Source organism: Ananas comosus, linkage group 12 (genome assembly GCF_001540865.1).
Source record: "Ananas comosus cultivar F153 linkage group 12, ASM154086v1, whole genome shotgun sequence".
NCBI lineage: Eukaryota > Viridiplantae > Streptophyta > Magnoliopsida > Poales > Bromeliaceae > Ananas > Ananas comosus.
The window spans coordinates 4,684,371-4,709,966 of NC_033632.1; the positions used below are offsets into that span (position 1 = coordinate 4,684,371).

At 34.9% G+C, this 25,596-nt stretch overlaps 4 protein-coding genes across 8 annotated transcripts in view; 2 read left to right on the forward strand and 2 right to left on the reverse strand.

Annotated features, from left to right (window-relative positions):
* Nucleotides 1-611, forward strand: part of LOC109718182 (probable ubiquitin conjugation factor E4) — an 11,104-nt gene extending 10,493 nt beyond the window's left edge. Inside the window, exon 16 of the mRNA XM_020244235.1 lies at nucleotides 97-611. Within this exon, the coding sequence (XP_020099824.1) occupies nucleotides 97-276 (180 nt within the window). The 3' untranslated portion in view covers nucleotides 277-611. The remainder of the gene's footprint in view (nucleotides 1-96) is intronic.
* Nucleotides 3,105-6,089, forward strand: LOC109718021. 2 transcript variants are annotated; one of them, XM_020244002.1, is made up of 2 exons: nucleotides 3,105-3,490; nucleotides 5,768-6,089. In XM_020244002.1, the coding sequence occupies exons 1-2, from the start codon at nucleotides 3,183-3,185 to the stop codon at nucleotides 5,778-5,780; spliced, it is 321 nt and encodes a 106-aa protein (XP_020099591.1). In that variant the 5' UTR covers nucleotides 3,105-3,182; the 3' UTR covers nucleotides 5,781-6,089. The 2 variants fall into 2 exon arrangements, with proteins under 2 accessions (XP_020099591.1, XP_020099590.1); XM_020244001.1 differs by having other exon boundaries at nucleotides 5,773-6,089.
* On the reverse strand, nucleotides 8,310-16,360 carry LOC109718683. Of its 4 annotated transcripts, XM_020245034.1 has the most exons (12): nucleotides 15,975-16,360; nucleotides 15,172-15,260; nucleotides 14,408-14,540; nucleotides 13,119-13,389; nucleotides 12,387-12,482; nucleotides 11,509-12,048; nucleotides 10,803-10,938; nucleotides 10,527-10,689; nucleotides 10,083-10,211; nucleotides 9,420-9,614; nucleotides 8,894-9,016; nucleotides 8,310-8,696 (listed from the first exon to the last, which is right to left on the reverse strand). In XM_020245034.1, exons 4-12 carry the CDS (start codon nucleotides 13,366-13,368, stop codon nucleotides 8,583-8,585), a joined length of 1,746 nt encoding a protein of 581 aa, XP_020100623.1. In that variant the 5' UTR covers nucleotides 13,369-13,389; nucleotides 14,408-14,540; nucleotides 15,172-15,260; nucleotides 15,975-16,360; the 3' UTR covers nucleotides 8,310-8,582. The 4 variants fall into 4 exon arrangements, with proteins under 4 accessions (XP_020100623.1, XP_020100621.1, XP_020100622.1 ...); XM_020245032.1 differs by lacking the exon at nucleotides 15,172-15,260; XM_020245033.1 differs by lacking the exon at nucleotides 15,172-15,260 and having other exon boundaries at nucleotides 13,119-13,467.
* Nucleotides 20,507-21,919, reverse strand: LOC109718124. Its single transcript, XM_020244149.1, has one exon. It carries the CDS (start codon nucleotides 21,646-21,648, stop codon nucleotides 20,734-20,736), a length of 915 nt encoding a protein of 304 aa, XP_020099738.1. The 5' UTR covers nucleotides 21,649-21,919; the 3' UTR covers nucleotides 20,507-20,733.

A 25,596-nucleotide genomic window follows, 5' to 3' on the forward strand; every position in this document is an offset into this window, starting at 1 on the left:
GGGAGGGGGGGGGGGGGTTTGAAGTTTTCCCTAAATTTAAATTCATTTTTTGGATGATTATAAATTATGAGATTGAAATGCACCGTCTCATTGCAGACCGATCCATTCAACCGTTCACACCTCACACAGGATATGCTAATCCCCGACACAGAGCTTAAATTAAGGATCGAAGAGTTCATCCGAGCCCAAGAATCGAGGAAGCGCAGCAAAACAAGCGGCTTACAATTCTCCAAACCTAACGAGCCAGATGATGGTGTTGCTGATATGGTCGAGTAAGTTAAAAAGTGCTAGCACTTATATTTATATGTTAAGTTTAAATGTAAAAATATTTCTTGGGGATTAAATCATGAATGCCTGGGCTAGAAATGGATAGGGGCAACTTGGGGGGTATCAATTCTCACATTTTACATTTTAATACCTCTTTAATCCAATAATCCTTCTCCATTGTTGTGGTGTTGAAGCAACAAAAAAAAAAAAATTGATGTTGTAAGGTGAAAAATTGATGTTGTAAGGTGAAAAAAAAATGATCATACTTTTGTTAATTATTCTGTACTTTACTGTTATATATACATACATTTGTATAAAATTGTTGGAGCTTTTAGTTATTTGTATCTGTATATAGATATTTCTCTTATTTCTCTCTTTAGCTTTGCTAATCTCTCAATTGTGAAATTGGAGTTGTGTTCTAGGAATTTTGTTTTTTTCTCACTTTGGTTTAAATTTTAGTAAAGTGAAAGGTGCATTGTTCTTGAGAAATTGATTGTGTTTATTAGACAATGAGTTGCCCTGTTGAACATATTTTCTATTTTTCTCTAGCAAGAAATTACATAACAAGGAAACTGCAATCTTATGAGCCTTGCATTGTGGTTTATATCTTCTCCAATAAATGGATTATATGAAATAGTTATAAGACTAATTATTATCAAATAAACTCATTTACAATGCCTCTTGTGTGCTAGTATTCTACTGTAGAAAGTTGGGATGAATCTTTTCTACTAAATCTATAGATATCTATGAGGGATCATTGGCTAGATTACCTTTTCATGTATGGGGCTATAATTGTAGGATTTGAAACATTTTGAAGAATGTCTATGTGAAAAGTCTAGTTTGGTAATGCAGTGGCTAAAAATATTATTTTATATACTTCAAAATTTTGTAAAGTTATAAAATTGTAGAATGCTTTTAATTTTTATTTTCCATGTTATAAAAGTATGGTTGCAATTGCTGATTATATGCTTCTTTGGTGGTAGTTAAAATTCTTTTGGGCCCTTTGAAGGTATGATAAACATATTGTTATTAGTCGTATCAAACTAGTCCTTAAACCATACACATTGAATATACCATATTGCGTTAATAAATGATTTAGTTTCACTATAACTTTAACTCACGGTAATCCTGCAGAGTGCTTGGGGATGTCAACGGGTCAGGTTCAAGGTGGGTTTTCAAAAATCTGAATTTGAATTCCGCTACCAAAATTAAAATCTGAATCTGAATCCGTCTGGTTTTAAAAATTTATATCTAAATTCAAATCCAAGAAAACAACTGAAGCTCAAAATTGGATCCAAAATTCCAAATCTGGAAGCAATCTTCTTTTTTTTTTTAAACCAAAATTTGAGATATATTATATTCAAATTAAATTTCAAAGTATAAATTCAAATATTTATATATTATAAATATAAAATCGGTTCGGGTTCGGGTTTGGGTTTCGATCTTGTACCAGTAAAAATTATACATGAATCCAAATTTATCCAGTTTTTTTTAAAAATTTGTTTATACTTATGAACAAAATCATACTCCTTTAACAACGATTAATCCACCCGGTTCAGAGTGGAATTTGAATAAAATCGCAGATACCATACTCATGAACTGCATCCTCAAATTAGAATTAGTTAGATACTAACTAAATTCGGGTTGACTTCGACACCATCCAAGTTAAAAACAGCAATATCTAAATTGGAAGTGCCTTCTCTTATTCTTATTCTTTTTTTTTTTTTCTTTTTTGGTTGGTGCTCCTACTGTTCATATTTTTCTCATCTTAACTAAAGCTATATATATATATNAAATTTTGAAAAAATCGAGTAGTTGATTCAAAATGGTCGACAGTCCAATTGAGTTATGTAAGTTTTACTAAAATATTACCAAAGAAGGATGTGACTTTTTAAATTCTACATATTCTTTAAGTTTGTTTTTTAAGGATGAATTCTATCTTATATGTTCTCAAAAATTTTATCAAATTCTCATAAATTAATTAAAATCTTATTAACTAGCTATTCCAAAAAAATGAATTAAGAAATTCAATTATTTAAAAGTTGTAAAAGTTGAGGTGGCAAAATTGAACATTTAAAAAGATAATAATATATATGGTCTTTAGCTTTTGGCTTGGACGTAGTGGACCAGGTCCAGGAGAAATTCCTACAATGGTGTCCACTGGCGTGTCGGGGTGGGGAAGAGGGAACGAACACCTGGTGTGCCACAGCCCACACCTGCCACGTGGCAAAGATTCTGATAACTACTGCAGTATAATTTATTCTACTACTAGTTCACATCAATATTTCAATTTAAATAATTATTAGCGAATTTAAAAAAAAAAAATTAGAGATTCAATTTTTCTCCGGAAATGAGAATCAAAATATCAAACTCTCAAATCTAACACAACAATATATATATATATATATATATATATATATATATATATATATATATATATATATATATATATATTCTCTGGTAAGACTTATCCCTATCGTTTTGTTGAAATTGTGTAACTTCCTTACCTAGGCTAAAAAATCGTGACATGATTATAAAAAAATTAGACCGCAGAAATTTATACCCAAATGAGTTACCTAATACTATATGCAAATAATTTTTTTTTGTTTTGAATTTTAGAGACAAAAAAATAAAATAAAACAAAATGCGACATAAATGTTGATACAATTTTTAATACGACAGCGCAAAATGACCAAATGCAATGCCAAAATTTTTTGCAATTAATAATCCTTTTTTAATTTCAGCCGGAAATTTGTTTTATTTTATTTTAGTTTTAACTTTAATTTTGAAATAAATAAATATTATTATTATTATTATTATTTTTTAATTCCGCTTTCCCCTCCCTCCCCCAATCCCCCAAAAGGAAATGGAAAAAGCAAAAGCAAAAGCAAAAGCAAAAGCAAAAAGGGGATGAAATGGAGTACGATAACAACAACAGCTTCTCCGAGAAGCAGAAGCCGCAGCAGCAGCAGCAGCAGCAGCAGCGCCACCACCATCTCCATCTCCAACCCCTCTCCCTCTCCGCGTGCTTCCGCTCCTGCTCCTCCTCCTTCTCCTCCTCCTCCTCCGCCGCCGGCGACGACGATCGCCCCCCTCTGATCCGGTCCCCGTCCACCTGGCTCCGCTCCAAGCCCCACCACCACCACCACCTCCTCCTCGCCTCCTCCTCCGCCGCCGCCGCCGCCGGAGGCAGACACCGCCGCCGCCGCTCCGCCGACTTCAGGTACGACCCCGTGAGCTACGCCCTCAACTTCGACGACGACGACGGCGACCACGTCGCCGGCGCCGACGGCGCCGACCCGGGGTTCCGGTGCTTCTCGTCCCGGCTCCCCCCGTCGCCGCCGCCGCCGAAATTGGGGGCGGCGGCGGCCCCGCGCAATAAGGCCAAGGGGAAGGAGGCCCCCCTGTGACGTGGTGAGGTCGCCCGACCTAATCGGTCGAGAAAGATTGGATTTTGATTGCTCGGTTTGGGGTGATTTGCTTTGAATAATTGGGGGATTTTGTGGAAATTTGTTGTTTTGTTTTCTTCGTGTTGGGGTTGCCATTTGTTTGAATTTTTCGATAATCATGAGAGAAATTCTCACATGGAAAGATTCAAGTGTCTTATTCTGCTTCTTCTTCTTTCTCCAATTTTAGGGTTTGGGATTTGTTGTCTTGTGGTGAAAAGATTGTTCTTTTCCCTCTTATTCTTTCTAATTGTATGTAAATAAATCTTTAAATAATGAATCATGTTGAATGAGAAAAGATTGTTGTTTGATTTCTGAGAAACCAATGCATGTTCTGGCAACGAAAAAAAAAAAAAAACAAAAAAAGAGAAAAGATCTCAATTTATAGGCCATTTCGATCAGGAAATTCCAAATTGTTTTTTGTTGTTGTTGTTGTTTTTTTTTTAAAAGCACAGTTGTTTCTTCAACTTTTGTTTGCTTCTGATTGTGACATAGTTAATGATGATGAAGAGGTTGTTGCTTGGTTTTTGTGAGAAACCAATTCATGTTCTAGCAAAAGAAAAAAAAAAGGAGAAAAGTTCAATTTATCGGAAATTTGAATCAGGGAAATCCAAATTGTACAAATCCTTGTAGGGTTTCAGACTTTTCTTTTTCTTTTTCTACTTTTTGCCAATTTGTTTCGTAAACTTTTGTTTGCTGTAATTGTGTGTAAATCTTGAATTAATAAACATATTAAATGACGGTGAAGAGATTTTTCCTTGGTTTTGTGAGAAACCAATTCATGTTCTGACAAAAAATGGCTCAATACATACGCAATTTGGATCAGGAAAATCCAAATTGTACAAATCCTTTTAGCGTTTCAGATTATTATTATTTTTTTTAAAAAGCTATTTCTTTAACTTCTGTTTGCTTCTAATGGTGAGTAAATCTTAAATTAATAAAACTTATTCAATGATGATGAAGAGATTGTTGTTTGGTGTTGTGAGAAACCATTTCTCATGTTCTGGTGCAAATAAAATGAAAAAAAAAAAAAAAACAAGAAGAAGCTCAATTTATTAGCAATTTGTATCAGGCAAATCCAAATTGTTCAAATCTTTTTACTTTGCATTTTGCTGTGTATTGATTATCTATATTTCATAATAGAAGGAATGCTGGGAGAGAGAAGGTCTCTCTGAGCTTCTGAGGATTCCGTGTTGACAAATTTGTTTAATATTTATGTGCAAAATTTTTATTTAAAATCTGTCCAATGTACAATTTTTATTTAAATATCACACTTCTTCTTAATAGTGTCTTAATATAAGGCACCAAATGCACATAATAACAATAAAATCCAATTTATCAAGTGCGTCGATGAACGAATAGTTACTAAGTCACTAGTATTATGCTTACACTTCGGATTCTGAAGAACTGAAATTTTGTGGGATATCTCATAATACAAATGATTCCCATCCAATTTCTCATGATTTGAGATCTGAGCATTGATATTTGCTCAAAGTGCCTCTTCTTAAAATAGTTAGACCAAGGATAAATTGGGAGAACAGATACATTGAAATTACTTCTCATTTGTCGCCAAACAATAAAATAGAATAGGCTTCATCAACTCAGTTGGACAACAACATATTCCAAACCGAAGTTTTCATTTCTAATCAAATTCGACTAAATTTCAAAAAAAAATTTATCTTGATTTGGTTCCAAATAGGGTGCCAAGCCAGGTAGCGTAAATGTAAACTTGCTCCGAGTAAATGTGATATTTGGAAATGCCAAAGTTTTTTTTTTTTTTTTGAGAGATAGCTAGCACGTTACCCGCTTCGTTTATTTCATTTAGAAATAAACTTAGCTGGAAATGTGAATCAACTAGGATTCGAACTTGGGTCTCGGGTACCAACCATCAAGCCCTTTGCCACTTGCTCTAGGGACGGTCGGTGAAATGCCAAAGTTTAAGACCATAATTTGGAGAGCAATCCATGTTGGTTCTTCTTTTTCTGAAATGCACTGCTAACAGTTGAAGGGGCCATTTTATGGACTTGGTAACATAAAAGGTGATTGATTCTCAGCGCAGCTCGTTGACGGGGTAAAAGAAGTAATGTGCACAATATGACAGACCCAAAGCAGATGCTCTGTATGCAGCAGAGAGAGCGCGAATGCGGGCTCGATGCACCAGCACCTAGTGGAAGAAGAATGGAAAAAGAAAAGAAATGGAAAGAACAAGCTGCCGCCTCCGCCGCTGGCCGGGAAAGCATGAAGGGCTCATAGAAGAGGGCATTGTTTTTCTTGTAGTACAAATGTATTTTCCTCTTTCTTTCTGGTTACTGACAATTTTCTTGGTGTTCGAAATTGCTTTTGGAATGAAATAAATGTTCGACTTGGCTTTTGGAATTGCTTCTCTTTACTCGAAACGCAGAAGCCAGTCGTTGGTGTATAACAAGTTTAAAGGTTTTAATCGTGGTGGGTAGGTGAAATTTGCTTGTGGGCGCACAATATGGAAGCCCTAATTATAAACTTTTACTTTCTACTAGTTGTAGTGTAAGGTGTTTGTTTTTGGAGATTTTAAAAGTGCTATTAGTGTGCTTATTTGAACAGCTTGCTCTTCAGGATGAACTTACTTTGATTCTCCTTGAAGCAGGATGGATGTAATGGTTGATAACACAAAAACAAAAGAGATTGGAAAACATTTTTTATTTTTTATTTTTTATTTTTTATTTTTATTTTTTTGCGAGTGAAATGGTTGTAATGGTTTGCTGTTAGAGCGTGTTTGTTTGATTGTCGAAAGTGGAGAGGGATGAAGTGATTTTTAGCCGTAGGATGTCTACTTTTTGTGCCTGGTAGTGGCAGCAGTAAGAAACTTTTGCTTCTAACTATGGCAGAAAGATCAACCGTCCCTGGAGCAAGTGGCAAAAGATTTGGTGGTTGGTACCCGGACCTAAGTTTGAATTCAAGTTGATTCACATTTTCAGCTAAATTTATTTCTAAATGAAGTAAACGAAGTGGGTAGTGTACTATCTCTCTCTCAAAAAAAAAAAAAAACTACGGCAGAAAGCTTGTAAGTGATTTTCATGAGAAAGTTACGTTTAGGCCTACAAATCTGGTTATCTCTTTGCTCACCCCTCATTTTGCTTTGCAATGTGCTGTATATATCCAGAGAAATGTTTTTCACAAGGGGGGTGTGGTAGGGATGTAAAACGGGCCGGGTCTAGACACGGCACGGTTACTGTAGAATCCGTGCCAGGCCGGCCTGATCCGGCATCACGGCCGTGCTGGGCCACTTGAACTGAGCCACATCGTTCGGCAAGGTACGGCCCGTTACGACTCTGGGCCGTGGCTGTCGGGCCATCACGGCCCGTCCTTGGGATTTGAGGAGCCAACCTGAAAAGTTCTAGGCCCTTCCTGGAACTCACAGAAGTTTCCGGGCATTTAAAAAAAAACTATATATTTTTCTAAAAGTTTAAAAATTTTAAATTCTTTTAAAATTTATTACTTTATATAAATATTTTAATAAATTTTATTTCTTTAATGCTACTATATTAAGAAAGGAAAACCATTTTAATTTTTTTTTTATTTTTTATATGTATATTTTTTAAAAAAATTAAAGGGCTGGTCCGGAGTCCGGCCAGGCACGGCACGGCACAGGCCGTGCCATTCGCGCAGGAGGGCCGTGCTGGTCCGGGCATTCAAAAAATCTGGTACGGCCCGGCCTAGATTCTAACCAGCCGGGCCGGGCCGGGCCGGACCGACCTCTGCCCGATCTGGCCCGGTTGAATGTGGGCCGTGCCGGATTTAAACCCCTAGGTGTGTATGGGCAAAATGGAGGTTTTCGGGGTCAGGTGTGAATAGCAACCTTGCAGTATATGTAAAGAGCTAAAAATTAAAAGATTAAAAAAAAACAAAACTAAAATTTTTTTTTTTTGCTAAACTCAGTACTCAAATGTTAGTTTTGATTCCAGGCACCAAAATCCCTTAAAAAAAAATCTGGATTTTCGGAAGCATTAATATTAAGGAATGATTTGTCGAAAATGCTCGAAAAGCTGAATCTCCAGTTTGCTCTTCTTGGGGCTTGTTTGTTCCGACGAGCTTTGTATGGAAGTTCTATTTGAGTAGAGCTACTTAAAAAACCACCAACAATCTTTTTACTATATTCGAAAACAACTTCAAAAAAAATCTTAGGATTAATTTCATACAGGATTTTGCAAACATAATGAATTACAAATATATTTCTACAAACTTCAGCTTTCATATATTGTCTCTGCAAAAATTCTAATATTTTCAAATATGGCCTTACCGTTAGAATCCGTTAGAAAACTTTAGTTAATCATAGATTAAATGCTTAACCCGGTTAGTTTATGAGATAACTCGACATTTTAGCCCCTCTTATATTATACTTTTGTGGCTTTCGAAAAGACATATTTGTGGCGGCAAAAATGACTTTTTTACTTAAAATATAAACAGTTATATAATGGTAACAAATAAGAAGAATATATTTGAAAATATTAGAACTTTTGCAAAAACAATATATAAAAGCTGAACTTTGTAGGAATATATTTGCAATTCACTCTGTTTGTACGGTGTATGAATTTAACCCAATCTAATCTTGCTGCAACAGAAACAAAAGGAGCTTCTTGATTCTTGGGCACAGAACCTCGTTTCAGCTTTTCACCATAATAAAAGCTCTGGACCTCACACATAATAAGATCTCTGGGGATCAATTCATAGAATCCACATAATGGGTTGGACAATGGAATCGATAATAATAAGATAAAGGGTGTTACAAGGAAACTCAATAACAATCAATAGTAAGATCCAAGGGATTACATATAAACTCAAATTGTCTTATGCTTCTCCTTTTCTTCTTCTTTGTCGTCGTAATCGTCATCATCAATCGTCGTCGAGGGTGACGATGGTCGGGATTTGGCCGTGATTGACGAAGTCAATCTTGTTCAGTCTCACGCAGCAGAGGACCTGCTCCGGGAGCTCCTCTTCCTTCTGGGCCTGCATCAAGTTTCAATCCAAAAAGAGTCAATTGAGTCATGAATTCACCATACACTGGCACAAATTTAGGGCGCGGTTCGTACAAAATAGGAACCGGAATCAAATTTCAAAAATGTAGCAAAGTAGTTATTACTATCTCCAAGTTAAATGAACCAAGAGGAATAGAAAGTTTTCGATGAATTGTAGGCAAAACTTACCTGGATTGTAAGACCCAAATCAAGGATTCCGTGCTTCAGACGTTCCCGAAATGATTCGAGTCCCTTTCTCGAGATGTAGCTGAACCGGTGTATGTCGAGGTCGATCTCAAAGTAGTTAGGTCCCTGCAAGAAATTGAAATTTGATAGTTACTCAGTTTTATTGCATCCTTTGTGCCCTAAAAGGAAAAGAGAAAAAAAAAAAAAAAACAAATCATTCTAAATTTCGCTGGCATTGTCGCAGTCATTTGAACACACATCTTGCTGTTGATAAGATAATTTCCTTAACCTAATTATATTTAGTTTGACTATTAAAGCACTTAATAAATACAATTATGAACCTTAAGATCTGAAATCTCACATATTCCTTTCAGAAACTTAATTCCTTACCTATATATACCCTTGTAATTACGAAATTTCCTCTCTTTAAGAAACTTGTTCTAATTTTTTTGCATATTTGCAGGGTTATGTACGCACGCAAAGACGAAGACAAAAAGCCGTAGTAGAATACTATGCAACAAAATTTTACCTTGTAGAAGTTGTGCTGAGGACGCGAAAGCACGGGCTTTTCTTTGTAAGATTGAATGAGCTTCCTCTCCGCGCCACTCAAATGGAGATCCTCTGGATTAACCACCCCAGCCATGATCTTCAACCTTTCTCTAAAAGGAACAGTGGATTCCTTTGCAAACCCTTTAACCTTTTCAGTTTCGTCCTCAATAAATCTCTGCAAGGAACTACAACCACTTAGTTCGGCCTCCATGAAAAGTGGTTGAATATACTTACCAGAAAAGGAAATATATAGTCATTAGCAGTTATTTTCATGCAGTAGTGCATAAATAAAAGAATGAAAATGGATTGGATGGTGATTGAAGAAATACCAGTGTCGATTTCGATTTCCTGAATAATGTAGTGTATACGATATTACGCGGATTGGAAATCTATTTACTTATGTACGTATCTAGGTAAAAACCGTATGAATAATGTATCAGGAAACTATATACATGTTATCAAATTATCATATTGTGACGTATAATATTGTATCATGCCTATGGATGTGGGTATGTATTCAGATACATGTCGGAATAAGGAAGCCTAATCCCATAGCTAGTAAAACTCATTTTGGAACAGATGATAAATACCACCTCATTTTCGACTCATGGGGAGACATACAGATGAGTCAGAAGAAGCATACCCTTATCAAATCCTTGAAATGTGCAGAAACCTCCTTCTCATAGCACTCGGAAATTTTGAAGTACAAGACAAGGCTCATTCCCTCCCCATCACTATCTCCAAGAAACATAGCAGCAGGATAAGTAGGCATCTGTGATGACATAAAATGAATGAAGCTATAAAAACTGATTTAACCACAAATCTTTTATTTCTCTTTTTGCAGTCGACAACTTAACCAGTCCCTGGAAATATTGTGATTTGCGCTTTATCCACACTCGATAACCAAAAACTATGGATAGCCACTTAATTTATCAGAAAATACTGCACATTTACCCCTCAGCAGAAGAGGAAAAGGCTAAAGTTTCATACATCTTGAGGGACTGGAGCACAAGTTGCGATATTTTCGGTAGTTTTCTATAAATTAGCTTTTCGTTATTGTATAAATGTTCCCTTTGTTTCTACGTACTTGGATGTTAACGATTAGGAGTGAGGGAAGCTTCTCGTGTGGCTTGACATGTGGAAGTTCGATGTGTTGAGCAATGTGATGAATCTTGCGGGGGCATATGAACAAATCCACGCCAATGGGATAATACGGGGCGTAATTTGCAGCAGGATATTTCTTCTTGTCTCTGCATTATAATTTTCAGGGAAATACATATCAAATCACAAAGTACAAGGTCCAACAGTTGATTGTAATCCTCCAGAGAAGGTATACAAGTTATGTTAAAGCTTAAATTCATGCCTGAAATAACTTTCTCCGCGAAGGTTGAAAGTAGAAGGTTCAAGAGCAGACCAGCAACCTGCAGTTGGTTTTTCTCCAGGAGAACATGGAATTACATGACCGGCCCTCGGATGATATAAGAATTGCTTTGAGGCACCTATGCACCAAAAAACATCAAGATCATTTTAATAAAGGATTTTTTTTTAAAAAAAAACCACTGTAATTTTGCAAACATGCACAAATAGGCCTGCATGTTTTTTTGGAATTCATGCCCTTGAAAGCTGTCTTTAATTGTATTCATGCACCTGCGAGGGGAGTTAATGCAACAATACATTTGCATAGATAACCACGGCTGTGGCGTGTTCTAAGCAAGGTTTTCAAGGGTACACACAAGTAGAAAATGAAAACTTTTAAACTAGGTTCTAGAGTCCATTATTTTATATATAAGGTTCTGATTTGGATGAATAAACAGTGCAACAAAATCTGAAGAGAATACAAAGACAATAAAGATTGTTGTTGTATTAATCAATCAAAGAGAAATGTAGATGTGCTACTAAATGTTGTAAATGAAATCCTAATCAAGAAAGCAGATAAATCTATTCAGAGACAATCCATAGTGAAGGCCAATATGAACAATAGAAGAAACTTTTTTATGAGGCGTAACGAGAAAACATTGCGTTCCTTTCAAAAGGAAAATCTTCTAAAATATAAAGATGATCATACTTACAATATTCAGTTGTTTCTTCTCCATCAAACGACTTCCTCTTATACGAAAGCCTAATTACAGCTGATTTTCTTTTCTGAGACGTCGGGCTGGCACTAGGGATCTGGTACATTTTATCATTGAAACTAAGAGACGAAACTAACTTCTTTAACCTTGACGGCATCTTGCTTTCATGAGACTTTTCTTCTGTCTCCTTTCTCACTTTCAAACCTTTAAAGCTACCATACGAATCGGCTAAAGTTCTTTTCTTTTTTGTCAAGAAATCCACGTTTCGGCTTTTTAAAGTAGCCTCATCAGCTTTTCCCACAAGCTCGCAACCTTGTGGAGTGCTTATCAATGCAGCTTTGTTCTCATCTTTAAGCTCATTGTTGCTTAGCGGCTTTTCAGGTTTACCTCCATCTCTTTTTAAGTACTGCTCGATGGCCAATGCTATCGGATCGTCATTTTGGAACTCATCAAACTTGCACATTGCACCGACAAATCGCGAAGCATTTTCATACTGCATCATTTGAGTTCCGATTGCATTTACGGATGGAAAGCCATCTGCATTTAAATGGAAAAAGATCATAGAAGGAAATTAGATAGGCAATAGTGTGCAAACCAATTATCCAATTGACTATGCTATGTTGTTCTAGGGGCTACAAATTAAGCCCCTAAAGATTGGCCTAAAATTCAGTTATGTCCAAGTTTCAATTTCACCAATTTAGTCCTTGAAAGTTTGGTCTGACAACAGTGCTAACGTGGCATCTTCTTGCGGATAGTAGAGTAACCGAAAGACCAAGTTATTATGCAAAACTATGGGACTACATTGTTATAGCTGAAACTTGAGGGCAAAAATGAAATCTTGGGTCAAACTGTCAACGACTAAATTTGTAACTAACCCATTTCTGTACCTCCATGAACACTGCTGAAATCATCATCAGAATCAGATTCGAGAATACTGACAGAGTCGAACCAGACATCTTCTTGGCATAACCCTGCAAACATTTAAGTCACCAGTAAAGGAATGCTTTTTTGCATCTTCATAACAAATTCAAGTAGTAAATTGCAAAACAAAAACGTACACTAGATAATGAGAAGTGCAAAGCAACTACACTTAAGTCTTTAGCACAGGAATAATATCGTGAACTTGTGGTCAGATAGGTAAAATAACAACTGCCCCATGCTTAGACCGGTGTCCTTCTCTTTAGAATCTAAATTGCAGGAAACCTCCATCAAAAAGGTCATTTTGCCTCCCTGAAATATTGAACCTAAATACGACAGTAACGACACCATTAGTTTATAAGATGTCATCACTTTGTCTCCGTCGTCAACGTTATTCCAGGCAATATTTCTCACTTTGCCCATAACTTTCAACGGGGGTTAAAAGGATGGTTTCCAAATTTTAGAAGAGCAATGCGACAGCCATGGAATTTAAGGAGTGTTTCCTGCAATTTTTTTTTTAGCCTTCTCTAAATCAACGAGTAAAACACATCAATAGCTTTTCCATGATTTTAAGTGAAGGATATTATAAAATGCACAAGCCTATATAACTTTTCTAGCAAAAAGAATGATTTAGAGATGGTATCAAAATTTTCAAAACTTTATCGAAATAAAGATATGAAGTGAGTTACCATGAGCATCCATCTGACTATGATGCCATTGCATCTGAGTGAGGTGGAAAGTCAAATTGGAGACCTCCGTCTTCCTTCGAGTAGTCGCATTAGTCTCAACATGAACAAACTCGCTGAGAGAAAAATCTCTCTGCGTTTTATTCGCATCGCAAACTGCAGAGGAAATCTTTTTTTTGTGGCATTTCCTCGACTTGACTGGGAGTTTCTGTGCTCGGTATTTGCCGTTTGATTTTGACACGCAGGCACCCATGGTGATCGTTACAGCTACAGACTGCTCAATAAATAGCGAAAAGTTCTTCAGAAATTATACAGATCTCTTAGAGAAAATAAAAAGGTGGCTTCCATGAACCTGCTCAGAGAAGAGTGTGACTAGCCGATAAATAGAGATTTAAGTGATTTATCAATGATAGATACAGATCAAGTCATTTGTATGAAACATATTCGATGTATTAATCGTCATTCGTCAAGCTAACATATAAATATATTACTAACAATGAATTTCAATAGTTTGAACACATAAGAAGGTTTTAGTTCATCTACAAAAATTTTGAGAAACAGTATTGCAATTTTTTTTTAAGAACATTTAGAGCACTTATAAATTATAATTCAGGTCCTGATGAATTTTTCGTCAACTAAGGAACTTAAGTTTAAAAAGAGAGAGAGAGAGAGAGAGAGAGAGAGAGAGAGAGAGAGAGAGAAGGTAATTATTCAGTAAATAAGGTATGATGATCATGATAAAGAAGTTGTATCTATATTACACATTTACACCATATCGAAACTAACCGAGAATCAGATGATGTCATATTTTCTAAAATAGATGGCTTCCCTGTTTTATCCTCAGATAGCAAGTTCCCCAACAACTTTAGTATAGAAACATAATTTACTCACATGATGATTTACAAATAAGCCCCTCTTCAATTGGAAAAGGAAAAAGTAACATTACAAACAGAAGCTGCAATAGGAGTCAGAAAATAATCGCCACACAGCCAAAAAGATTAAGTAGATAAGACATAATGGGTTAGTCGAATAACACAGCTCCTGAGTAAAAATAAAAAAATAAAAATCTATGAATCATAAGATACGTAATGTGAATAATCTAAGTGATCAAGAAAACATAAAGATAAAGATATGCTGGAAAGGAAAATATTCTTGCTCCAACTTTGCTTGTGCATCCAGCTTATCCAATACGATACAATACATAATATGTAAAACTAATCTAATATAACGACTAATTAGCATCAGAAATGAACCAAAATCGAAGCAGAAACAGCTAGAGATCAGGGTTTCACCGCGACTGATGCGCAAAGATGTAAGTTCGAGATGAGCACGCAGCTAAAGGAGGGAGAAGTTCCACTCAAGCAACATTAAGAGACTCAAAAGGGCCCAGCCATTCCCTCTACATGAGAAATACTAGTAGAGCTTCTGAATCATCAAAAGAGATAACCATAATTAATTTGGCTTGTTGGTAGCATGGCATTTTAAAATTAGAATGAACTAAAATGAAAAGGTGAAACTAAAATATCAGCTATCATACTCGAGAGTGAAGGTTGCTAGTTAATTTAAAATAAGCATGTATGATTAAAAAATTGTCAACTACATGTTAAGGATGCTGCAAAGAACCTTCTTTACACAGCAACAAATAGATTATAGTTTTCTTAATTTCTACAGTAACATGCAAAAGTAGATACTTTAATAAAAAAATTGAGAGCATTAGAATTGAAGCAATATATATATATATATATATATATATATACATATATAGAGTCCGGCTACTATGCTATTAATAGCACGAAGCACTTGGTGCTACCAAGTTTTCCGCCGTTATATATATATCTGTGAGTGTCAACGTTTTTTTTATTAAATTACCACAAGCATTGATTCTACAGCCAAATAATAAAATGAACATAAATAATTTTCAGTAAAAGAACGTAATGAGAGAAATTGCCAAATATAGAAACATGGAGCTTTTTGTTTCATTTTTAAGAAGGGGTCATTACTTTAATTAATAACAAGATAAATTTATATAAATCACGTATTTACATTACATACTAACCCAAACAAAAACTTCTCTCCCTTTGCAAAACATGAAGGCTAAATTATAAAAAAGTCTGCTTACACCTTAGTCCCTGTCTTAATTATCCCCTGCATTAAAAATTGCGTCAATTACCTTATTGCACTTTGCCACCATCACAAATAGATCCATAAATTTAAAAAATTGGCAAATTACATTATAAAACTTCACTAAAAAAAAGTTGGCATATCATATTATTTCACATCTTAATGCCTATTTACTTTGCAACTCAAAAAATAAATAAAATATTTAGAGAAAAGAGATCTCCTATGTTGCTAATATTATCAAAATTGATAGTTTATTGAGCAGTTTCATTCAAATCATATAATTCTACTGTATAACTTATAGGCAACTTCAATTGCAAACTAATTTTAACAAAGTTTTATAGCTGAATTCAACAATCATCACAAATAGCTGGACACATTTCAGATTATGGTAAAGTGCAGGGGATAATTTAAGCAATTTTTAATGCAGCTATATAATTGAGACAGGGTTAAAGTGTGAAAGAGACTTTTTATAATTTACCCAAACATGAATTTCCACATACTTACGCCCCTAAAAATCGCCCATTCTTACAAAAAATTCCAAATTCGAATTTCTCAGGGGCGTGTATATATTTAAATAATTATACCACCCAAATAGTATCATTTTTTTTGAAAGATTATACCAAAAAAATTACCCCACCCCAAAAAAGAAAAAGAAAAATTCATCTTTGAACAAAGAAGAGATCAAAGAGAGAGAGAGAGAGAGAGAGAGAGGGAAAAAAATAAAGAAAAAAAAGAAACCTGCTTTTTTAATTTGATCGGAGGTAGTATCCCTTCGCGGAGATTACATCGGGCGATCCATATAACAAACAATGTGCGATGTGGATCATAGGAAATCAAAAAACAAACGATCTATGAAATTAACGAGAAAAATGGGTAAAAATATGGGGGGAATTGGGGAGGTGGGGTTTCCTCGGAGATGTCTCTCCCCCACCCTCTCGCTTCGATCCCGGAGAGGATAGAGAGAGAGAGAGAGATGAGGACGAAGAAGAGAGATATAAAGAGAGAGAAAGGAGAGGAGAGGAGAGGAGAGAGAGAGAAGGGTCGTCGCCATTGTTGCTATATATAGCTTCTTGTTGGGGCTTAGACCACCTCGAATTGAGGGAGAGAGAGAGAGAGAGAGAGAGAGGAGAGAGAGAGAGGTGAGAGGAAGAGAGAGAGAGAGAGGGGGGTGGGGGGCTAGGGATAGAGAGAGAGAGGGGGGAGCGCGCGCGCCGCCACGTGGAGAAGAGTGAGTGGCGGAGGAGGAGGAGGAGAGAGAAATATATTTAGTACACCGAGTGTATGAAATTGGTCCACTCGGTACATAATATTACATCACGTGAAAAATAGTATTTTCTCATACGCTCGTACACCCGGTTTTAATAAAATACTATTCTCCACGCCACATATTAAAAAGTTTGCGCCTTTTCATTTTAAGGTTAATGTTATACGCATAAAAAGTTCTAACATTTTCAAAATATATTTCAGTCTTTAGTATCTGCTAAAAAAATTTAGTTAATCATAAGTTAAATACTTAATTCTATTTAATTTTTGACATTTTAACCCTTTATATTATATTGTTATGTCTTTTAGAGGAATATATTTGTGAATGGTAAAATTAAAATATAAACAGTTCTTTAATGGATAACAAACCAGATGGATATATTCGAAAACATCGTGACTTTTGCAATAACAATATATAAAAGTTGAATTTTGTAAGGATATTTTTTGCCATTCACTATGTTTGTAAGGACATGTATAAAATTGACCATAAAATACATACCTTTAATATTTCGTGGTTTTATTTTTCTCTTTCTGTTATTCCATACATTAATTTAATTGTTAAATCAGTGACAAAGTTAAAGTCACAAGGCCACTAAAGTGAAAACTCGGTAAACCTCAGGGTACACTACAATGAATATTCAAGAAATTATAGATGAGATATCTGAAGTTTTTTGTATATAATTTAGTAGAGATTTAACGGTAGTAATCACGAAAAGAAAAAAAAGAAATCACACAATACTAAAATAACCCTTTAAACTACAGGATATTAAAATAAGAAAGCGCGAAACCAAAGAAGTGGTATTTGAAGTTTACCCTATTAAAAATGCTACTCTCTGGTCTCTATCGGAAGTATGGGAGCGGTATTATTAATATATCCCATAGAGATTAGTATTTTATTAAGGGTTATTTTTATACAAGTCCCTGTAAAGATATGAAATAGCAAATATATTTTTATAAAACTTAAGTTATCAGATTTAACCTTTTCAAAATTCTCTAATTTATAAATATATAACTCTAAAAGTTTTGATTTATTCATATATGACCCTATTGTTTGATTTACTGTTAGCTTTTTAACGGTAAGTGCATAAAATAACTATTTTATCCTTACAAATATGTTATCTAAAAAGTTATCTTTCTTTCGCTCTACTCGCCTTCACTACAACATACCTTATTTTTGCCGCGATCGAGAGCCTTGCTTTGGATGTCGCCGTCACCATGGATAAAGCTGAGAGGATAAGAAAGATGAAGAAACTCAATATTGAAGTACAAATTATATATATGTGTAAAAAGATCATTTTATCTCTTAATCAACTATAGTTAGTTTTTTTAACGCATGATTATCTAAATAATTGTAATTGAAGAATATGTTATTATTTGTAGATAATAGGACTTTTGAAGGGATAAATTTTATAGGTTAAGTTTTATATGAATATATTTGCTATTTGAGACTTTTGCAGGGAGCTATACGCAATTACCCCTTTTATTAAACCGGGTGTAGGAGAGTATGAGAAAATACTAGGAATGCAAATGGGATGGATCTAGGGCGAGAGGGTTCCCCCACCTTCTGCTCCATTTTTTGTCGGGACTGGGCGGATTCTGAACGAGTTATTTTTTATTTTATTTTTGGCTCCCACTTACCGTCCCATTCGGGACGGTTCGGGATGGGAGTGGATTTTGGCGGATTTTGGTGGATTGAAGGAAGAAAACAGTCTCCCACCTCCCGCTTCATTTATTTGGCAGATCGGAGCGGATTCGGGAAGAGTTATATTTTTTTATATTTTTTGTTCCCACTTACCGCCCCATTCTGAACGGATCCATTTGCATCCCTAGAAAGTACTATTCTCTACCCAATACAAATATGATACACCCGGTCCTATATCGTGTAGAAAACAGTATTTTTAATATTTATATATTCAACATTATTTTACGTGTGCTGATTCGAAATGTTTTGATTTACTTAAAATATAAGCATAAATTAAATAGAAAAAATTAAATAACGCGCTTGATGAATCTTGCTAAATTTAAACTTAATACTATATTAAATTATATGAATAACTATTATTGTTTTTTTAAGAGACAATAGAAATTATGTTATAATAATAATCGATTCATCACGATCTACGTACAAAGTCTAATTAATATTATTAACAAAAATAAACAAAATATTTTTTCTCATATTTTCTTACTGTACGTATTCTCAACAATTTGAAATTAAGACGGTATTGAGCTTAAAATCAAAATCTAACTCAATAAATACGTTCTATCTCAAGCCTATATATTAAAAATTAGAAATTTTAAACACTTTTTTCTCACGAATTTCATAATAATTTTTCTTCGGCATTAATTTTTGAGCAACCTATTTTATTATACACAAGATTTGAATGGTGAAACTTTTTTTTTATTGAAAAAAGATGTATTCAATAAGATATAGGGGTCATACGTATAGATTATATTTATCAAATTGGATTTCAAATACAATATGCAGTGTCACTACAACAGAATTAGGTTATAGAGACACATGTTTGGGACACTTTTGAGTAAGTGTCCCATTTATCCTAAAACTTAAAAAAATATCTACTAATACCTAAATATAAAGTCCAATCCAACCAAAAATAAAAGATTACTCTACTCAACCCAACACACCCAGTCCATTTGGCCCGCTTACAAACAGAAAAGAAAAAAAAAAAGAAAAATCAATTACCTATTTTCTTCTCTCTTTACTCAATCCACTAAAATTCTAGACGAAGAGCCCTTCCTGTCGTCCTCCTCCGTCACCGCAGCCAACGAGATAGAGTTTCGACGGTTGCTAAATGCTTAAATAAGTATTGGTAAATTAGCAGCACTCTTTTAGGTTATAGCGACACTCTTTAACTGTCACTATATACCTAGCGACCCCACATATAGCAACACTTTTTAAAAATGTCGGTAATTTTAGCTAGCAGCACTTTTTTGACATGTACCTACATTTAAAAGTGTCGCTATAGACCGTTTTTGTTGTAGTGTGTATCAAATGTACGTATACACTCGGTGCATGTAATAATTTTTCCGGATAAAATTGAAGAGAGAGAAGTAGGTTGTTAATGGATACAGATACTTGAAATTTAATTTGAAACCGAACCCAAACGGAGTGAATTTATCCGATGTTAAATGGATAGAGTTTCAGACATGGATATCAAAATCGAAAATTCAACGAATTTGGATTTGGATATGAATTTTGATTGTACCTGATCCGAACACAACCCAAACCCGACCCAAACCGGCCCGAAGTTATTTTATATATAAATGTTTAATATTGTATTTTAAAAATTTAGATTTAATGTAATATATTTTGTAATATTATAAAAAGAAATAATTATTTTGAGGTTAGGATTTTCGGGTTCGGGCTCGTATTCAGGTTTCAAACTTTTGGTAGGGTTCGAGTTTGGACTTTGGATATGAGTTTTTAAAATCTGACAAATTTGGATTCAGGTTGGATTTCGAATTTAATAGTTGGATTCAGATTCGAATTTTTCAAAATCCGCTCTAAATTCGACCCGTCCCTGGAGAGAAGGGTTTCTCATCCTTTAATTCACTCCTACTATGACCTGTATGTATTTGACTTTCTATTTATTTCCTCTTCCTAATAACTCGAGGAGATTTGGAGGTAGAAGGGGGAGGGAGATTTTGCATGTCTAGACCTCAAAAACTAATTATTTGCTCTTTTGTATTTTGGAAACTATAAAAAATAATGACAATATTTCTTCTTTCCATAAAAGGAATATTTTATGCTGATATGCAAATATCAGTTGGAGTGCTTTCAAAGTATACAATTTTAATTTTTGGGTCCTTCAAATAATAACTCTAATAAAAAATTAAAAGTAAAAGATATTATTTTTAAAATTTTTATTTTTTTGTAGCCAAACAAATAATTTCAATATAAGAACGGTAAACAATCCACAATCTCTTCCTAAATTATTTCTTAAAAAAAAAATGAACGAAACAAATAGCTTTCTATGTCAAAAAAAAAAAAAAAAAAAACTCTTCTCTTGAGCAGCAAAATTACACAACTCTAGCATTAAAATCACCTCCCCCAATCAAAAACTAATCAATCTTAATAATTCAACTTACTCTATTTATGTCCAGCTTCACAATCTCACAATCTTTCGCAGAAAACAAAATAAAAAATAAATTGAAACATAAAGAAAAGTGCTTCTAAAGCATCAACCTAAGCCAAAGAGAGGTGCTTAATTTTCTCTCAAGCATGCAAAGCACCCTTTTCCTCTGCTTCTAAGCCTTCATACTGAGATTGGCTTCTCACACAGCTCCTGTAAAGCATGCAAGTGACCACAGTATCAACAACAATGAGGGTGGAGTACATGTAACCAATCAGCAATCCTTCGCAGAGGGTCGAGGCGCCGAACCCGGGCCTCGCCACTCTGAGTCGGAACAAGGCTTCGATCGCAACTCGGCCCAGGGTTGCGGGCAAGGCCACGGCGATTGCGGTCGCGGCGCGCCCCTTGATGAGCACAAGTGCTCTCAGGAAAGCCACACATCCACTGCACCTCTCTTCCATGCATGCTATCACTATGGCCATGTTGCATGCTATGATTGTGTTGGTGAGCAGCACTGAGTATAGAATGATGCCTAGGATTGAGAAGGCCAGTGTGAAGTTGGCTGGAGAGAGAGTGAGGATCTCCACAGTGCTGAATGCCAAGAATAAGAGAGAGAAAATGGCGGCATTCGCCGCGAGTGTCGCGAATGCGGCGAATACGTAGGTGCTGAGGAGAGAAGGGTAGAGAGAAAGCGGCGACAGCGGAGGTCTCCGACGATAGGGGGGGTTGTTGTTTACGGCTTGGATTGCGTGGGCTTTCGCGAGGAGTAGGAAGGTGAGGGAGAAGGGGAGGGTGGAGGCGAAGGCGAGTACGGCCTGCGAGAGCCTGAGGTTGAGGAGGGAGAAGAAGCGCGAGGAGGCGGGGAAGCCCGAGGCCTCGAAGATGGCGTGGAGGCGGCGGGAGACGGCGGCGGAGGAGGAAGAGATGGCGGAGGAGTGCGAGAGGAGGGCGGCGACGGAGTAGGGCAAGGCCAGAAGGGCGGCGGCCGAGGCGGCGGGGTGGTAGTTCTTGAAGAAGACATGGATTGATCTCCTTATGATCTTCATTGCCTTCCCCATTTTGTTGTTTTGAGTGTTTGTGTTGAAGGGTTTGGACTAAATTGTGAGCTAGCCAATTGGTTTGCTGTTTAAGTTTCTTGTTTTTTTTTTTTTTTTTTNTTTTTTTTTTTTTTTTTTTTTTTTTTTTGGATGTTGGGTGAGATGTGGGATAAGTCACCTGCTGTTCCAACAACTTGTTTATAAAAGATAAAAAGGTGGTGCAGTGGATTTGTTATTCTGAATCCACCAATAAGTTTATTGGGAACAAACTTTAAAAGAGTGATCCTTCCTTTGTTTTGAAGCATTGTACCAATTGAAGCACCCCTACAATGCTCTTCCACAAGCTGTGGCCTTTTCTCTTTAACTTTTTAAGTAATGAAGATGAGATGGGTCTATCACTCTACTCAAATCTAACATGAAATTATTGGCTAATCATGGTCCACCACGTCAGCCACGGACCGTCCATCTGCTCCCCTTCATTTGTAACTATCTTTATCGGCTGTTGATATACTGATAATATATAAAGCAGAAGTAGTGCAAGAATTATTTGTTCAGAATCTAAAGTATTTTATTATTAGGAATAGTTGAGTGGTGCCGATAAAAAGCGGGGATAAGATGGAGATAGATGACATTGGCTGGTCCACAGCTGATGTGGTGGACTTGATCATCCACCATTTTTTACTTGCAAAGTATCTGGCCATGAATATGGCATGCATAAACTTGGTTGTTTGATTAGGAGATTGTAACTATAACTTATGATTAAACACATAAGGAAGGGATTAGAGGCATTCGAGTAGCTGTTGTCGTACGATTTACGAATACTTATAGTCCGATTAGAGACTAATAAATTAAGTTGTTCAAAATGATTAGGTGTGAAAAGTATCATCTTTTATATGTACAAGTTTCTAAAAGGGAATGGATACCACATTGCTATAATTTAATTTATTTACTAGTGTTGAGTTGGTAAACAATGATGTATTTAAGTGGAGTTAATTCCTGTGTAGCTGCTATATCCTTTACAACAGTGTATGATTCATGGATCTCTCTTATATAATAACTTCTAAAAATTAAGTTAATATTATACATTTTCAAATTAACACTCATAAGCACACTTATAAAAGCAGCATCTGTCACTTTTGATCATATTAGAACTGTAAGTTAGGTACAGTGTTGAAGTCTAGTTAGGTTCAGCTTTTTTTATGAAAATTTTAAGAAGGGTATAATGCAATTTATTGCAAAATTTTCGGAATAAAAATATATTATACTTATTTTTAATTATATATATTGTAATTGTATTTTAGTGTATAGAATGTAAAAGTTATTTTAGGTCCTATTTGAATTCATGGAAATTTTGTTCCTCATATCTCTAGATTACTTAAGAATTTTATAATATTTTATAAATTAAGAGTGTGATCAGATGTCTAGAATTAAATATTATATTCAGTTTTCAAGTTTTTTTTAGAATAAAATAAATTATCTCGTAGATACAATATGTACTATTCAACCAAATTGTAAATGTGAAGACATTCTAATAAATAAAAATTAAATTTCTTGCTTTCAATCACATAAGAAAAATTTTATAATGAATAAATTACCATTACTAACGCATTCTGAAGTTTAAACAAGACTTTAGTGCAAGCAAAAGATCTTGATCATTTATTAGCGTGTTTTTATTTTGGCTAAATTACAGAAAACTCTTTTATGAATATTCGTTTTTTTACTTTTTCTTCCTAACTTGCAAAAACTATATTTTACCCACTCAACATCTCAAGTTGTTGCATTTAGCTCTCATTCGTTAGTATTCCATCACTATTCCGTCCATTTCTTATAATTTATATCGAAAATGTCCTTCAAAATGACAGAAATATATTAAAAATTATTTTTTTTCATTATAGAAGAAGTAAGGGTAATTTGGTCATTTTACCCTCTCCATTAATGCCGTAACCCCCTAAAAATATTTATAAAATTTTCAGGGCCCCTCTGGGAGGCTCTGACTGCTTCCATATTGTACACTTAGTTCATTTTGCTTATTGAATGAAGCAGGTAGCTTGCTACCTTTTTTCCAAAAAAATTTTTTTAAGGGCCCAAAATATAGGCTTTTGAGAGTTGGAGAGAAAAAGTGAAAAATAGATATTCAGAAAAAAATTTTCTGTAATTTAGTCTTTTATTATTTTTTTTCTTTTTTGTTCTTTCCTTGAAGGAGAAATTATTTCCTACAAGCACACTCCCAAATGAAGTACAAACTTTTAATGGACCAAGTAATAATTATGCACTATAGGACTCTTGAAAGGGTTTTGTTTTTATATCATTGCAAAGATGTGATGTCTTAATTAATTAAGTGAAAATCATTTTCAAGTTGGAATAATTAGTAGACCATGGTTAACACCCAAAGTCATGATGCAATAGAAAAGTTAAGAATTAGGTTGGTGGGATTCTAAGCAACATACATATATTTTGGGATAAGACTTTTGAGAGCAATACTTTTAGGTAGGTGGCAAAAATCCAACCTAATGGTCTCATAAAACACAACATTTTACCCAAACATCTTTTAAGAAGAGCAATGCTAATATTGTTGTGACCTCAAAATATATCCTAAAATATAATTGATAATTTATAGCTTTATATTTACAAACAATTAATAATTTAGTTTTTTTTTTAGTTTGCACTTTTGGTCCTCAAAGACTTGTTAATTTAATTTGTTGTGTTTCTGGCTCCAAAATTTTAAATTATTATAATTAAGTCTCACAATCTAATTTAGTTGATTAAATAATAATATTTTGCTAATGTAGTAGTTGTGTGATAATATTATGTTTGTAATTTATAATGTGATAATTATTAAGATGTTACATTATTACCACATTAGCGAAGTATCAGTATTCGGTCAGCTAAATTGTACTGTAAATAATTCAAAAAATTTCAGCCAGAAACTGTAAATTTAAGGACCAAAGTGTCGCACAGCAAAAATCTAATGAGGATTAAATGATAACTACCAAACTATCAGATGTGTAAAACTAACTAATTATATTTTAAAGTACATTTTAAGGCAGCAATAAAAGTTACACTTTTGAGTAATTATTCCTAAGGCCTTTGTAGAGAAGTTGGCAATTTCTATCCTAAGATAGAGAAATTGAATTAATTGAAAAAGGTGGACACACCACCCTTCTTTGTTTGCAGAAGTTGGTAGTGCCATGAAAAAAACCTGCATAAACTTATTAGCACACTTAGAAACTATTATCTATGCTTAGATTCTAAGGAAGAGCATTTCCCCCATTGTGGTGGAACACTCAACAAACAAGATTGAACTTCTCACCATCTTTTGTCTTTTTGGTTTTTATTTGCCCTTTAAGTTGGATTAATCAATAAGCTCTAAAGCTCTTATCTCAAGATGTGACTACATAGTCCACTAATATTGGCTAAAATCATCGGTCCAAAATACTTAACTAAGTTATTGGCTAAAATCATCGATACAATCTTCAGATCGATCAATTCAGACCCATTGCTGGGTATAAATAAGATTAAACTGTTGACGGACTAATGGAAGCATTATCTGTCATTAAATTTGCACCACTATAATCGCTAGGTGTTGTTGTTTTTTTTTTTTTTTTTTTTTCTCTCTCTTTCGAGGCCCATATTGCCTCACCTCTATAGCTTAGTTCACTCTTTCAATGAATGAAGCAGGTAGCGCACTACCTATTCCTCAAAAAAAAAAGGTTATCTGGTGTATTAGTTGTATGTATGAATTTCGAAGTTTGTATCCAATGTATAATTATTGAAGTGCGACAAGCTCCCTTCGGCATGTCTCCAAGGTAGCACAATGTGAACTAGGAAGGCTCTTAGAGATCCAGCAAATAGAGCAATGCAGTAAAGAAAAGTGAACTAGGAAGACTCTCTGAGATCAGCAAGTAAAGCAATGCAATGAAGAATAGTAAATCTCAGTGGATCTCCTAACCAGCAAAAGCCAAGATCGCG

What these genes read in the sequence shown, in the direction of transcription:
- LOC109718021 (XM_020244001.1), top strand. Translation starts at nt 3,183, where the DNA reads ATGGAGTACGATAACAACAACAGCTTCTCCGAGAAGCAGAAGCCGCAG.
- LOC109718683 (XM_020245032.1), bottom strand. Translation starts at nt 13,368, where the DNA reads ATGGGTGCCTGCGTGTCAAAATCAAACGGCAAATACCGAGCACAGAAA. An exon ending in TCCTAATCGTTAACATCCAA is followed by an intron (nt 10,212 to 10,526) that starts GTACGTAGAAAC and finishes ATGTCATCACAG; the next exon opens with ATGCCTACTTATCCTGCTGC. An exon ending in CTCAGCACAACTTCTACAAG is followed by an intron (nt 9,017 to 9,419) that starts GTAAAATTTTGT and finishes AATTTCTTGCAG; the next exon opens with GGACCTAACTACTTTGAGAT.
- LOC109718124 (XM_020244149.1), bottom strand. Translation starts at nt 21,648, where the DNA reads ATGGGGAAGGCAATGAAGATCATAAGGAGATCAATCCATGTCTTCTTC.